Source organism: Balaenoptera acutorostrata, chromosome 13, assembly GCF_949987535.1.
Source record: "Balaenoptera acutorostrata chromosome 13, mBalAcu1.1, whole genome shotgun sequence".
NCBI lineage: Eukaryota > Metazoa > Chordata > Mammalia > Artiodactyla > Balaenopteridae > Balaenoptera > Balaenoptera acutorostrata.
Window position 1 is genome coordinate 65,984,276 of NC_080076.1, and position 14,533 is coordinate 65,998,808.

A 14,533-nucleotide genomic window follows, 5' to 3' on the forward strand; every position below is an offset into this window, starting at 1 on the left:
GTCACAGGCTGTAAACACTCCCACAGCTGGGGGGTGGGGGGCGTGTTTCATTCCTGGAGGGAGGGCACCTGGACAGGGCATCATGGCAACCTCCTAGGCCTGATGGAGGTGAGGAAGGCGGCCCTCTGTGGGAGGAGCATTTCAGGCAGCAAGAATGGCCAGAGCAAGCTTGCCTGGTGGGTCTGAGGAAGAGCAAGGATGTGGGAGCAACACCGGGAGGCATGAGCAGCAGGAGGTGAGGCCAAGTGAGCAGTGAACTGGCTGGAGGACCCGCATGCACGGGCCCTCCATGCGGCTCGAGTAGAGGAGTCCCACGCCTGGCGTGCTCTTAGAGATCTTGCTGGCCACTGCACTGGGACTCGGCCGGCCAGTGGGCATGGGGGCAAGGGCGGGAGCTGGGGGACCTGGGAAGAGGCTGTGGCAGTGATCCAGAGGTGGCCAGGGCATTGGTGGTGCAGTGAGTGTGTGTGTGGCGAGGGGGTATACGTAAACACACACACATGTTGGTGTTGAAGTATAATTTACATAGTGAAATGCACAGACATGAGTTTTGACAAACAGGTACACTCTGTAACCTGTTCCCACTCAAGATACAGAATGCTTGCACTTCCCCAGAAAATTAGAGTTACAGTAGTGAATGTAGTCACCAGGTCGAATGTGGAGTGTGAGATGGGGGGGAAGGGGAGCCCGTGGGATCAGTAAGACTGTGAAGGAGCAGATGGGGAGGAGGAGCCAGGTTCAGTGACGTGGGGTGACCAAGCCCGGGCCCCGCGAGAGGCCTTCCCGAAGCGCCTATGTGCTGAGGGGCCTCAGCCTCCTCCTGAAGCACCAGGGCTCTGAGCTGGAGCTGCTATTGAGGAACAGGACGGCTGCTTTATTTTTGGCTGTGTCCGTTGCCAATCTGATTGCTCTAGGGTACATTAATGGTGTGTGAGGATCTGGATAATGGAGCACTTTGTGACTTCATGCTTGTAATGTGGAAAATGTAATTTTTCTTATAAAAGTAATGCCTGTTCAATTTAGGAAAAGTTAGAAAATACAAAAAGGAGAACACATTGTTAAAACTTTTTAATATGGTCTTTCAGACCATTTGGAAAAAATAACTGGGTAACAGTGCTTTTTAGAAACACACACATTGGGCTTCCCTGGTGGCGCAGTGGTTGAGAATCTGCCTGCCAATGCAGGGGACACGGGTTCGAGCCCTGGTCTGGGAAGATCCCACATGCCGCGGAGCAACTAGGCCCGTGAGCCACAATTACTGAGCCTGCGTGTCTGGAGCCTGTGCCCCGCAACAAGAGAGGCCGCGATAATGAGAGGCCCGCGCACCGCGATGAAGAGTGGCCCCCACTTGCTGCAACTAGAGAAAGCCCTCACACAGAAACGAAGACCCAACACAGCCATAAATAAATAAATAAATAAATAAATAAATAAACCCAAAAGTTTAAAAAAAAAACACACACACACACATTTTATTTAGTGTGTATACCACATTATAAAGGTACCTGGGTTGTTCAAGATCTTAGCCAAATGCCCGATATCATAGTAAATCCAGTGTTTTTATTGAGTAGCCTCCCTTCAGACAGCTGAAGTGTTACCATGCATTTTCCACTTAAATAATATTGTAGGGTTGTTATTTTTTTTCTTTTTTTTTAAATTGACGTACATTAATTAGTTTCAGGTGTACAACATAATGATTCAATATTTGTTCGTATTGCAAAATGATCACCGGAATAAGTCAACATCTGTCACCTCACATAGTTAAAGAATTATTATTATTATTTTTTAAAGAATATTTTGATGACTCCAATTTTTTTTTTTTTATAGCTACTTTATTTATTTATTTTATTTTTTTGACTGTGTTGGGTCTTCGGTTCGTGCGAGGGCTTTCTCTAGTTGCGGCAAGTGGGGGCCACTCTTCATCACGGTGCGGGGACCGCTCTTCATCGCGGTGCGCAGGCCTTTCACTATCGCGGCCCCTCCCGTTGCTGCGGGGCACAGGCTCCAGACGCGCAGGCTCAGTAGCTGTGGCTCACAGGCCTAGTTGCTCCGCGGCATGTGGGATCTTCCCAGACCAGGGCTCGAACCCGTGTCCCCTGCATTAGCAGGCAGATTCTCAACCACTGCGCCACCAGGGAAGCCCAAAGAATTATTTTTTCTTGATGAGAACTTTTAAGATTTATTCTCTTAGCAACTTTCAAATATGCAATACAGTATTATTAACTATAGTGTTATTTTCTTAGTTGTGGTTGTTGTTAAACAAACTTTCTCCTCTGTTGGAAAGTTGTTCTTTTTTTTTTTTTAATTTATTTTATTTTTGACTGTGTTGGGTCTTCGTTGCTGCGCGCGGGCTCTCTCCAGTTGTGGCGATCAGGGACTACTCTTCATTGTGGTGCACGAGCTTCTCATTGCAGTGGCTTCTCTTTTTGCGGAGCACGGGCTCTAGGCGTGCGGGCTTCAGTAGTTGTGACTCGCGGGCTTAGTTGCTCCGTGGCATGTGGAATCTTCCCGGACCAGGGCTCGAACCTGTGTCCCCTGCATTGGCAGGCGGATTCTTAACCACTCCACCAACAGGGAAGCTGGAAAGTTGTTCTTAACTGCTCTTAATTTTCTAATGGATCTAGATAAGGAGGGATGATTCTATTTATAGAAATTCATCTTGCAGATACCTTTTAAGGAATATCTCTGCTCTGTAAAATTAGAGGAGAAAAGAGTATGAAGAAACACCCAAGCTTTCTTGATTGTGTGTTGGCAAATGCTGCAGGAGACGTGACGAAGGTCTGTAAATGATATACCTGCACTTTCTTCAACTCTAGTTCATGCCCCACCCCCGCAAAAAAAAAACACCCAACCCAACAACGGTTGCTCCAGCTTCCTTCCTGTGCTCTGTTTTGAACATCTCAGGCACCTGACACCTGAGGTGTCCCTGCAGTGGTGCTGACTTAGGGAGACCAAGAAGTTGTGGTTGAAGCGGTGGAGGTCCCAGCTGCAGACGGCTCTGTGCAGCCAGGGCTCTGCTTCCCCTGCAGGGGTTCGCCGACATGAGTCCCCCCTCAGTCAGGAGGAGCCTGCCTTCCCAGGATGCTGTCACAGGGATGCTAGTGACATGGAATGTGTGTTAGAATTGGGGCCCTCTGCCCAGCCTTTCACAACATCAAGTGTTTATGGAGTGCCTACTGTGTGCCGCTGCCCTGGGGAGACCCCGTGACTAAGCAGACAAAAGTGACTCAGCTCTCTGGCTTTACATTCTGGTGGGCAGAGTAGACAGACGTGCAGTAAAGGAAGCGACACCTACAGTACGTGGGAAAGTAGATCAGTGTTAGGGGGGTTGTTGTGCCAAGCTGGGTGGTCAGGGGAGGCCTCAGTGCAGGGAACAGAGGCAGGAGGGAAAGAGCCAGGGTGGGCGCTGGGTGGGAGTGGAGAGGAAGAGGGCACTGGACCACCAGTGGGGGCAGGGGCTGGTCTGGAGATGAGGCCGGAGAAGTCGCGAGTTGTGTGGCTGTTGTGAGGCCTTGACCGAGATGGCAGGTTTGGGCGGGAAGACCAGGAGCTGCTTGTGGCGATGTGAGGGCTAGAGGCCTGGCAGGTGGGCAGCTGGACGGAGGGGTTTCCTGCCCCACAGAGAGCAGAGAGCTCAGGTGCAGGGTTCCCTCCAGAGAGATTGCTGGTTGTGGGATGTGCACACTGTCACCTGCATGAGAGAAGCATCCACTTCATGATGACAGCCACTGGTGTTTTGATATTTACCTTTATCAGACACAGACATATATGCAGTTTTTAGAAAACAGGCTTCATGTGTACGTATGCGCATTTATTCCTTATTGAGGTGGTTGTAGATTCCCACGCAGCTGAGATCCTCTGTACACTTTGCCCAGTTTCTCCCAGGGGTGACGTTTTGCAAAGCTGCAGTCTGATGTCACGATGATGTTGACAGACCCCACCTGCCTCACTCAGAGCCCACTCTTACTTGTAGCGTTTATCTGCGTGGGGTGGCTGCTGAGTCCTACACGGCTTTGCACCTGTGTGGGTTCATGTATCCACAGCAGTCAAGACCAAATGGTTCGAACACCTTTACAACCATACCCACCTCCCTCCCACGCCCCTCCAGCTTGTATACATATTTATGTGGTTTGCTTTGGTTTTGGTTAGCATTTTTTTAAGTTGTGACGAAGTAAACCGTAACATAAAATTTACCATCTTAACCATCTTTTAAGTGTATAATTCAGTAGTGTTCTGTATGTTCACATTGTAGTGCAGCCAATCTCCACACCTGTTCATCATGCAAAACTGAAACTCTGTCCCCATTAAGTAGTAACTCCCCAGTTCCCCCTCCCCCAGCCCCTGGCACCACCATCTACTTCCTGTCTCTATGAATTTGACTCCTCTAGGGACTTCATATAAGTGGAATCATACAGTATTTGTGCTTTTGTGACTGGCTTATGCAAATTAACATAATGTCTTCACAGTTCATCCACGTTGTAGCTTGTGTCAGAATTTCTTTCCTTTTTATTGCTGAATAATATTCCATTGTGTGGACACACCACATTTTACTTATCCATCATCCATCGATGGACATGAGGTTACTTCCACCTCTTAGCTGTTGTGAATAAAGCTGCTATGGATGTGGGTGTACAAATATCTCTTCAAGACCCTGCTTTCAATTCCTTTGGGTATAAACCCAGAAGTGGAATTGCTGGATCACAGGTAATTCTATTTTTAATTTTTTGAGGAACTGCCATACTGGTTTCCACAGCAGCTGCACCATTTTTCATTCCCACCAGCAGAGTACAGAGTTCCAATTTCTCCACATCTCCACCAGCACTTGTTATTTTTACTTTACTTTTCTTTTTTTGTTTTTTTGTATTGAGTTTTAGGAGTTCTCTATGTATTCTGGACATTAACTCCTTATCTGAAATGTAATTTGCCAGTATTTTCTGTGGGTTGTCTTTTTATCCTGTTGATAGTATCCTTTGATGGGTGAAAGTTTTCAAGAAATCCAGTTTGTCTATTTTTTCTCTTAATGCCTGTGCCTTTGCTATCATATCTAAAAAAATCATTGCCAAATCCAATGTTATGAAGCTTTTTCCCTGTGTTTTGTTCTAAGAATTTTTATAGTGTTAGGTTCAACATTTGGGTCTTTGATCCATTTTGTGTTAATTTTTGTAGATGGTGTTAGGTAAGGGTCCAGTCTCATTCTGCTGCATGTGGATATTCAGTTTTCCTTGAACCACTTGTTGAAGAGACTGTCCTTTGCTGTATTGAATGGCCTTGGCAGCCTTTTTGAAAATCTGTATTCTGTTTCATTGGTCTGTGTGTCTTCATGCCAGTAACACACTGTTTTGATTACTATAACTTCGTAGTAAATTTTGAAATCAGCAAGTGTAAGACCTCCCACTTTGTTCTTTTTCAGAATTTGTTTGGCTATTTGGAGTCCCTTGAGATTCCATATGAATTTTAGGATGGGTTTTTCTGGTTTTGCCCAAAAAAAAAAAAGTCATTGCAGTTCTGACAGGGATTGCATTAAATCTGTACAGCTTTGGATGTTACTGACATCTTAACAATATTAAGTCTTCGATTCATGAAGATGGGCTGTTTTTCCATTTATTTGTGTTTCTGTTGGTTGTCTCGGCACTGTTTTCTAGTTTTCACGTACAAGTCTTTGACCTTGGTTAAGTTTACTTCTAAGTATTTTTTTCTTTTTGATTCTATTTTAAATAGAATTGTTTTGTTTCTTTTTTGGATTTTCACTGTTAATGTGTAGAAATGCAGCTGATGTTTGTTGATTTTGTATCCTTCAGCTCTACTAAATTTGTTTATTCTGTGGAATCTTTAGGGTTTTCTACACATAAGATCATGTCTTTTGCACCCACCTTATATTTTAATATTGTTTTGTAACTTCTTTTTCACTTAATAAATGTTTCAAACATGTTCCCATGTTTCACGTTTAATTACAAATTTACCAAAATTTGTTAGAACCAAGTATTATTGGGCCATATGGGCACAGCACACAGTGAATGGAGGCCTCGCCTTCCCCAAACTCCTCGCCAGCACGATGCACTAAGGGACTTCCAGTCAGCTCTGCCCCGTGAGCCGTCAAAGCGTAAAGGCCAGAGGCCCTCTGGCTGCGTAGCAGGCAGCTGGCCTGTCTGTGCCCTGCGTGCTTCTTCCCACTTCTCCCCACCAGCACTCCGCTCCTCTGGGAAGCTCCCTGAAGCCAGGGAGGAGGATTCTATCTGAGTGCCTTGGCTAAAACCCAGCTTCTGTAAGTCACTCTCTTCTGCCCAATGATGAGCATCTGTGCTGCAGTCCTCAGATCGGCACACACAGATGGGAGAGTGTGGAAGCGGGGTGCTCTGTGTGTGCTGAGGAGGGGTCCCCGAAGGTGTCAAGGAGGGGCGACCTGGAAGCAGAGCTGAGGAGAATGGGCTGGTGGGTGTCGGGGGAGAGAGTGCGGGGTGGGGGGGGGCGGGGAGAGAGTGCTGGGTGCTGGCAGCTCTAAGGGTCCAGGGAGTGTGTTAATTTAACTTTTGTCTCTGTCTCTCTACAAAGAAGAGCTGAATACTGGAGGGGGTCGGGAGCTCATCTTTGTCCTTGTGCTGGGCCACATGGAAAGTTCTCGAACTAGTCCAGCCACAGCATCCCTTCCCTCAGCTCCACCGCCAAGAGCCCTTTAGAAAAAGGAGGACATGTGAGCCACTGCTCTCCTTGGGGCTGGAAGGTCCAGTGCCTTAGCGGGTGGACAGCCAGCACCATGCCGGTGGCCTCCTGTAGGTCCACTTCTGTGTGTCCTCTGATACGGGCGCGTCACTGCAAAAGGAGACAGTTATGCCAGCCACGCCCCTCACCGGGGCGCACCCTGATCTCAGAAACAGATGTGAGACGTAGGGCTCAGAAGCATGTGACTCGGCATCTTAATCCGTCTTGCAATGTGCTGGTCAGGGTGACTGTGGCCTCCCCATTTTGTAGATTAGGAAACTGCAGAGGAAGATTAAGTAACTTACTCAAGGCTGTGGAGCTGGTGAGCAGCAGGGCTGAGGATCCAACCCGTGGGTTCTTATTGCCCAAGCCCAGGCCTGTTTCCACCCCCCATTTCTGCCATCCCACTGCCCTCCAGCTTAACAATTCCCTCTCCATCTGAACAGCTAATGCCCCCACCCCAGGGTGGCAGTCCCCTAACCCAGGGTGGCAGTTGGGAAGGTCTGCACTTCTTGGTGGCACCCTGCCTATCTGTACGGCTCCCTCCCCACTCTGCCCGTGCTGCACTGCACAGTGGCAGGTCGGACCCATTCTTGATTCCATGCCACATCCCCTCGGCTTGGGGGTCCCCTCCCCCCCTCTTTCGGCTGACTCCTCAACCTTGGGGACTTGGGGCAGTTGCGATTTCTGCAGGAAGACCCCAGGATGAGTTAGGTGGCTCCCTACCCATGCAGACCTCTGTCACTGGGCTTATCTGTGAGGTTCATGTTGTCTACATTTTGGCGCTCCCTGGGCAGGGCCGGACTTCTGTATCTTTACTTTCTGTCTGCTTAGCCCAGTGTCAGCTCCTAGGATGGGCTGTGATTGGTACCTGTGCAGTGGAGCCCTTGGGCTCTGTGTGTTCTTGGGGAGTCAGGCTGGCCCGTGTCTTGTAGGCAAGTGACTTTGATGTGCTCCAGGAGGGAATACAGGCTTCAGGAGCTGACCAGCACCCTGGGGGCCGGTGGATGCTCCTCACTGGTGGCCACTTAAGACTGATGCTGGCTGAGCTGGAACTTCCTTGGTTAAGATGATAAATGGCCAGCTTGGGTTGGCTTAAGCAGAACAGTGAATGAACTGGCATCTTGGGTTATCTCATGTATAACAAACCACCCCCAAACTTGCTGGCTTAAAACAACGGCTTCATTATCGTTTGTGATTCTGCTCTTGGCAGGGCTCGGTGGGGCCAGCTCATCCCAGCTCCTCACGGGCTCTGCTGGGGCAGCTTGAGCAGCCCGGGGCTGGAACAGCTCACCAGGGGCCCCGGGGCCCGGCCTTGAGACCCACTTCTCACTCTGTGTGGCCAGCTGGGGCCTCGTCTCAGCACGGTGGTCTCAGCGGGGTTGGACTTCTTACACGGCAGCAGGCTCTCTCCAGAGGGCAGATGTTGAACGAAGCTTCCTTACAAGCCCGCCACACATTCTGTTAGTTAAAGACTGGTCCAGGGCCAGCCCAAATTCAGGGGGCGGGGTGCACACGGGCCCAAAGAGCCGAGGAGTCCAGGGCGATGCTCGGAGCAGCAGGCCCGGTCCTGCATGCTCACGCTCACACTCTCACTCTCGCCCGCCCTCCCTCTGGCTCGCCAGCCCTCATTTCTCCCCTCTAGGCTTTACAGGGATGGGTTCCCCCCAGGCAGGTAGTTTACACCTTGGGCTTTGGGGCCAGATACCTGGCCTCTACCAGGCAGCTGTGTGGCCTTGGGCAACTTTCTAGACCTCTCTGCATGCCTCCGTTTCCCGCTCGTGGTGAAATGAGGGTGTTCCAGGGCCACGAGCAAGGGAAGGCACCGGGCCATGATGCCTGCTGGTTTGAGAAAAGCCCGGGAGGAGTGGGGGGCCGGGGAGCAGCAGGTCTGGCCCTGGAAAGGCAGCGTGCCCTCGGACGGACCCCCGCGTGGCCCTGGCCCTGGAGGAAGGCATGGCCGGGTCGCAGCCCCTGCCCCTGGAGACGCCTGCTCTTCTGAGTTTCAGGAGGCCTTAGCGGTGCCAGCTGCTCCCTGTCCCCTGGCGTCCAGCAGGGCCCCGCCAGGTCTCGGCGCTGGGTGGCTGGGCCCATGGCCCCGCTCGTCCTTCCTCTTTCTCACAGCGCAGGTGGCAGGAAACCACCTTCACAACGGCTTCCCTCCAGCCACTCAGCCTGTGGGAAAGGGTGGCACGTTCCCAGCGGTGCATGTGGGACTCTGGTGTCAGTGGTGACAGCCACTTGGCCCAGGGGGGCGCAGGCATCCCCGCCTGCCTGAGGGTGGGCCCTTGAGGTCCTCTCCCCTCTGTTCTCTGCACCTGCCTTCCTGGGGCACCCGGGGGATGGTTTCTGGGCTCTTTTCTTGAAGGTTAAGGGGGGACTGTTAGGGTCTGGCCTACAGAGGAAGATCTCTGGCGGGCCAGCTGCTCTGCGCTGGAGAGAGTGCGGCTGTGTCGGGGCTCATCCCATGTACCCCGGGAACAAGTGCTCACAGTGGCCTGGGACTGAGTTTCCTGTGTGCGGGGGATGGCTTTGAACACACTGCATGAGCTCAAGACCGGTCAGCAGCTGCCAGGCTGAACTTGACCTGTCACTGTAGAGCTCTGGCTCAGGAACCGGGGCCTGTTGTAGAGGCTTTGCTGTTGGAGTGACTGCCCTGCTACTGGAGACGCAGTAGGGCGTTTGCATTTGGCGCCTCTGCTTGCTGATAGCCCTGCACCACTGCTTCCTGCAGGACCACATAATGACCAATAGAGGGAGGGGGCACTTCCCCGGTCATGTGGAAGCTCACTCTCAGCTTGACAGTGGAGGTGTGCCCTCCAGAAGAAGGTGGGGTGAGCTGGGTGCCGCCTGGGGCCACGCTGGCCTTTTGGTCCCAGCACTTGATCTTCCGTGCTCGTGTGGGAGCCCTGGCAGGACTTTCAGCTCTCAAGCAGCCACCGCCGGCCCTGCCCAACCCACACTTGCTGCTACGTGATTCCAGAGCTCGTGACCCTTGTGCCAGTGTCCATGCCACCACCTCTTGGGTGACAGAGAGAGCATCCTCAACTAAGAGACCCCTTAGCAACAGCCCTTTGTATCTACGACCACTGACGTCCAGTTCGTTGTCAAGTGTCTCATTTGTCCCTGAGCAGATATTTCTGAGCCACCCTTCCAAGGCCCAGCCCAGAAGCTGAAGGAGGCCAGGGAGCTGGACAAACACCCACCGGGCACAGGCACAGTCTGCTGTGGTGCCTTTGCCAGCCAGGTCTGCCCAGCTGGCCATCCAGCTTCATGGGCCCCTGGTCAGGGACTGGGCCCGTGTTGCACCACAGCCCTTCCTCCGCAGGGACTGACTGTCTGATTGACCACACCGTGGGGCCATCCCTGGAGGCTCAGCTGGAGGAGACATCGAGAAGGCGACTCTCCATGGACGTCAGTGCAGCAAGAACATACGGGGTGGGGGGACTTTTGGGAGCAGGGTCATGACGAGGGAGGCGGTGCCTGTGCATTGCAGCCACTGGTCCTGCGCAGCTGTCAGATGGCCAGGCAGAAGAGCCAGGCTACCTGTGTCCCAGCTGCAGCCAAGTACAAATCCCTGGGATGGGGAGATGGCTGAGGTGCAGCCTCTGTGACTCAGGGCTCTTGTCCCCAGTAGCTCGTGATCTTTCCAAACATGCACACCTGGCAGGTGGCGAGCTTTCGTCCGGTGGACCTCAGTGTGAGTGCCGGGGTCTGCGGGCTCAGTCCCGCAGTGACAGGCCTCTTTGTCCCACTTTCAGACTTTAAGCTATTCGATGTCCCTTGGAGAGTCTTTAGCAGTTTATACTTTAACTAACTCACAAGTGATTTATCGGTAGCCTATTTTTTTTCCCTAGGAGCAGTGACTAGAGATGTTACATGAATAACCAATATTTTAAATGTTTGAGCTGGCTGCTGTTTTCCAATGAATAAAAGCCAAGAGAGATGTTATGTGTTTTTTTTCTCTGTTCCCAGGCAAGCCAATTTTTTCAGTTGATATTCACCCTGACGGGACCAAGTTCGCAACTGGAGGACAAGGTATGTTCACAGGTAGTGGAGGGAGCGCTCACAGCCCTGCGCCTCACCCCATGTCTCCTGATGCCCAGGAGCTGGGAGGAGGGAGAGAGCCTGCTGCTCGTCAGCATGGATGTAGCAGGTCGCATCTAAGCCCTTTGTGGCTCTGGCATACTCTCTGTAACTACTTTGGCAGCAGATTCCTGCTGACTAGGCTCATATTACAATCAGTCTGCATCCCCACCTTACTGAGCACGGGGAGTGGCCGGTGGTCCTGTGGACAAAGCCCCAGCCCCAGAGGCAAGATCTCTGGTAGCATTTGCTCACCTTGAAAAAGGGAGGAGGTGGCTAAATTATGAAGTTAGTCATGTAGTCATGAAGCTTATTTTTCTGGGCTCAGAAGAATTCAACTGTGTCACTCAGGAGCTCTGGACTTAGCTGGGGGGCCGGAGTTTTGTCCTTGTCCACGAGAGGGGGCACACCTTCCTGCCCAACTTGGCACAGTGAGGTCTGGGGAGCTGTTGAGGAAATATTTTTACCTACTGACCAAGAGGCCATTTCAAGTGTGCTTTATGGTAATTCTGACATGTCCATTTCTAGGCATTTACTAGTTTTTGCCTTCTGTAACAGAAAGTTAGTGAGAGGCTGCCCTTTTTTAGTTATCAGTAATGGTAATCATTACTAAAATGCATAGATGTATATTTTTAGCAGAGTACTACATCTGCTTATGACCACAGGAACCTCAAATGCCCTCTTTTAGTTCATCTCCCATCTGTAGGTGATGGCAAAGGGCAGGTAAGATGGTATCGATCCTTTTCCTGTGTTGAGGGCACGTTTCAGGCTTGGTTCTCAAAGTGTCCAGTCAGCTGTGGGAACAGCAGTGGACCCCAAGCAGCACCTAGAGGGGAGGAGAGGTTGCGGGGGTGCCTGTGCACAGCCTTTTTGCGTTCCATATGAGGGGTCTGGGTTCTGGGTGGGCACGAGGACCTCCTCGGGGCCCCTGCTGGACCTGTGTTAGAGACCAGGCCAGAGTTCAGTGCAGAGCCAGTCTGGCCTCAGCCTCCTACTGAGCCCACTGCTTCCAGTCCCCAGCGGCACTTGTTTTTGTTCACCTTCCCTGTGACACATAATAGTAACTCAGATCCCGCTGATCTATCAGCCCTGACTTCTGGCAGCTAGGTGAGGGCGGGTTACAGGCTCCTATTGACACTCCTGACACATTGAGTTGTTTCTGCTCCTTCGTTCCAGGACAGGATTCTGGGAAGGTTGTAATCTGGAATATGTCTCCAGTCCTCCAGGAGGATGACGAGAAGGATGAAAATGTCCCCAAGATGCTTTGCCAGATGGACAATCACTTAGGTATTACAGGGTGGCCCTTTGCAGGCTTTGCGTGTTGGCACAGTGCCCAAGGTTAGCACGTGTGTTTGTAATTAGAGAGATAAGGCCCGTGCGGCGGTAGCTCCCCTCGGCCTGCTGTCTGAAGGCACAGATGTTGGCTGCACACCTGGGTGAGTTATTCAGCAGAAGACTCGGCCTGCCCACAGAACCATCTTTGGACAGTCTGCAGGTACCTCTGGTGATTTCCTGCTCATGAGTCGTTACTGCCTGATTCCATGGGGCTTTGGGGCCAGCGACCTGGAAGCAGTAGGGTTCCGGGGAAGGGTGCACAAAAGACAGCTCACCAAATGTCTCAGATGGCCGCCGTGTCACTTGGGGCCCTTTGCCAGGCCCTTGTGGCCACTGGACAGTGTTGTAGTTTCCTTTCCTGCCATAGTGCCTTAGTTTCCTGCCCTTGAGCATCAGGGTGACCATACCTGGCTCTGGTTTCCAACCTAGCTGCCCCCCGAGATGCTCCACTATGAGTTATGCCCCCTCCCTGTGTGCTATGTGTTCCTGCTCTCCCGACACGCCCCTTGGCGTCGTCCACCCCAGAACACAAGGTGCCCGCAGGCCACGTGTGGACCAAAACTTGGATAATGTCCCTTCTGCTGTGGGGCTCCAGAGGCTCTGACCCATCAGGGCCAACAGGGATTTCTCCTGGCCTTAGTTTATAAGTGCAGGACCAGTCTACCTGCAGTGTTGACAAGTTTGGAAAAAGAGCTGGTAGGTGGCTTGAAGTCAGAGTTTTATGCTCTATCAAGCTGCTCCCCTGAAAGTTCTGGAAAAGGTATCTTGGCCTTTTTAGTACATGCCCTCATTTTGAGAATTATCCCTACTCAGAAATACATCTCATCATTTGACAGCCCTTTTGAAATAATGAGATTTATTTACTTACCAGTTTTCATGGAAAGAAGCCTTCTCCTATTGACTGTTTGATTAAGCACTAATGCTTCTCAGATGACGTAGCGTTTCCCCTCCAGACTCTGCTCTGGTATTTGTTCTTACAGCACAAGTAGGTTGGTGCGTGAACTGAATTGTTCTTCTGGGGCTCTCACACAGTAGGTACCTTGAGTAGATCAGATAGATTAGATTTTGTAAACCCTCTGCATCTTGCCAAACTGCACAAAGCAAATGGGCGTGGCGACTGGATTTTCATCACCCTATTTTTTTTTCTTCCCAGCATGTGTGAACTGTGTGCGGTGGTCAAACAGTGGGATGTATTTAGCTTCTGGGGGAGATGACAAACTGATAATGGTGTGGAAGCGGGCTACGTAAGCATCATTTTCTTTTCTTCACATTTTATTTTTAGAAGCTTCTTTGCTGGTCTTTATCACAGTCGCTTTCCCCACCCTGGCACTGAGGTCTCCAGAGCTCTGACTCGATGAGTCCAGGAAGCACATGTAGGCGGGGGCAGCCGGGGCCTGACCAGGGTGGTGGGTGGCCACCCACCTGCCTGTGGACCTGCTCAGTGCTCCTCACAGGGCTGCAGGGTTTCACCTGAAAAAGAAGGGCTCGTCCCTTCCAGGGCTGACATTGATGGCTTCATTTGTTTTGTCCTTCAAGTGAAATTTCCTAACACACTAGTTGCTCTGATGGGATCTGGGGTGGGGGATCCAGAGCCTGCCCTCTTGCCATTCACCTCGTTCTCTGTCAGCCTTACCTGGGGCTCCCAGGAGCCCCGCCTTCCCCGAAAACCCCTGCTCTGCACCCGCAATGAACTAACCATCTCCTGGAGTCTCCTAGGATGGGTCCTGGGCCTTTGGGGCCAGCCAGGCTGGGGACCAGACCCCACCCTTCTGCTCAGCCAGAGTGTCCCCAAGGCTGTGGCTTGGCGAGCAGAGGCACAGTCTCCTTCGGCCCAGCCAGCTGCCTCTGCAAGCCCTTCCTGTAGGTTTGGAAGAATTCTACAGGAGCGAAGGGTGTTAACAGAGCCTCTGGGGGTCTGAGGTGTTGGCGCCATGTCTGCAGGGCTCCGTGACTGCTCAAGGGCCAGGAGCGAGCACCCCAGTTCCAGTGCTTTCCCTGCCCCGGTGTTAAGGCAGAGGCGTTCAAGTCCTTACAGGAGGGCTTGAAGAATAGTGTTGATTCTGCTGCTTTAGCCAACATAAATAACATACTTAGTATACAATTTGGAAAATTGAAGGAAAAAAATCATAATCCCACCACCTAAAGGAAGCCACAGTTAATATTTTTGTATTTTTCATGTGTGTCCTTCTGGTCCATTTTCCAGCATAGGTGACGTGTGGTAGCATGTTGTATATGACACTCTGGGACCTGTTGCCTTCACTTAATTCTATCCCATGGACATATTCCCAAGATTGGTGTAGGCCGTGTAGCGTTCCATCCAGTGAACAGATCATAATTTGCCCAATCAGCCCCCATTGTTCACCAGTTTGGCACTCGCCAGCCACTGTCTGTCTGCTTTGTCTCTGCAATGCCCGAAAGT

General features: G+C 51.4%; 1 protein-coding gene across 4 annotated transcripts in view; it reads left to right on the forward strand.

Moving 5' to 3' along the window:
- Nucleotides 1-14,533, forward strand: part of LOC103014462 (protein HIRA) — a 76,019-nt gene that overhangs the window by 6,631 nt on the left and 54,855 nt on the right. For 3 of the 4 annotated variants that reach the window (XM_057526474.1, XM_057526475.1, XM_057526479.1), the window contains exons 2-4: nucleotides 10,669-10,731; nucleotides 11,956-12,066; nucleotides 13,268-13,358. In XM_057526474.1, coding sequence (XP_057382457.1) covers nucleotides 10,669-10,731; nucleotides 11,956-12,066; nucleotides 13,268-13,358 — 265 coding nt within the window. Of the gene's footprint in view, nucleotides 1-10,668; nucleotides 10,732-11,955; nucleotides 12,067-12,141; nucleotides 12,275-13,267; nucleotides 13,359-14,533 lie in introns of those variants that run through there. The other variant, XM_057526476.1, reaches the window with a different exon arrangement.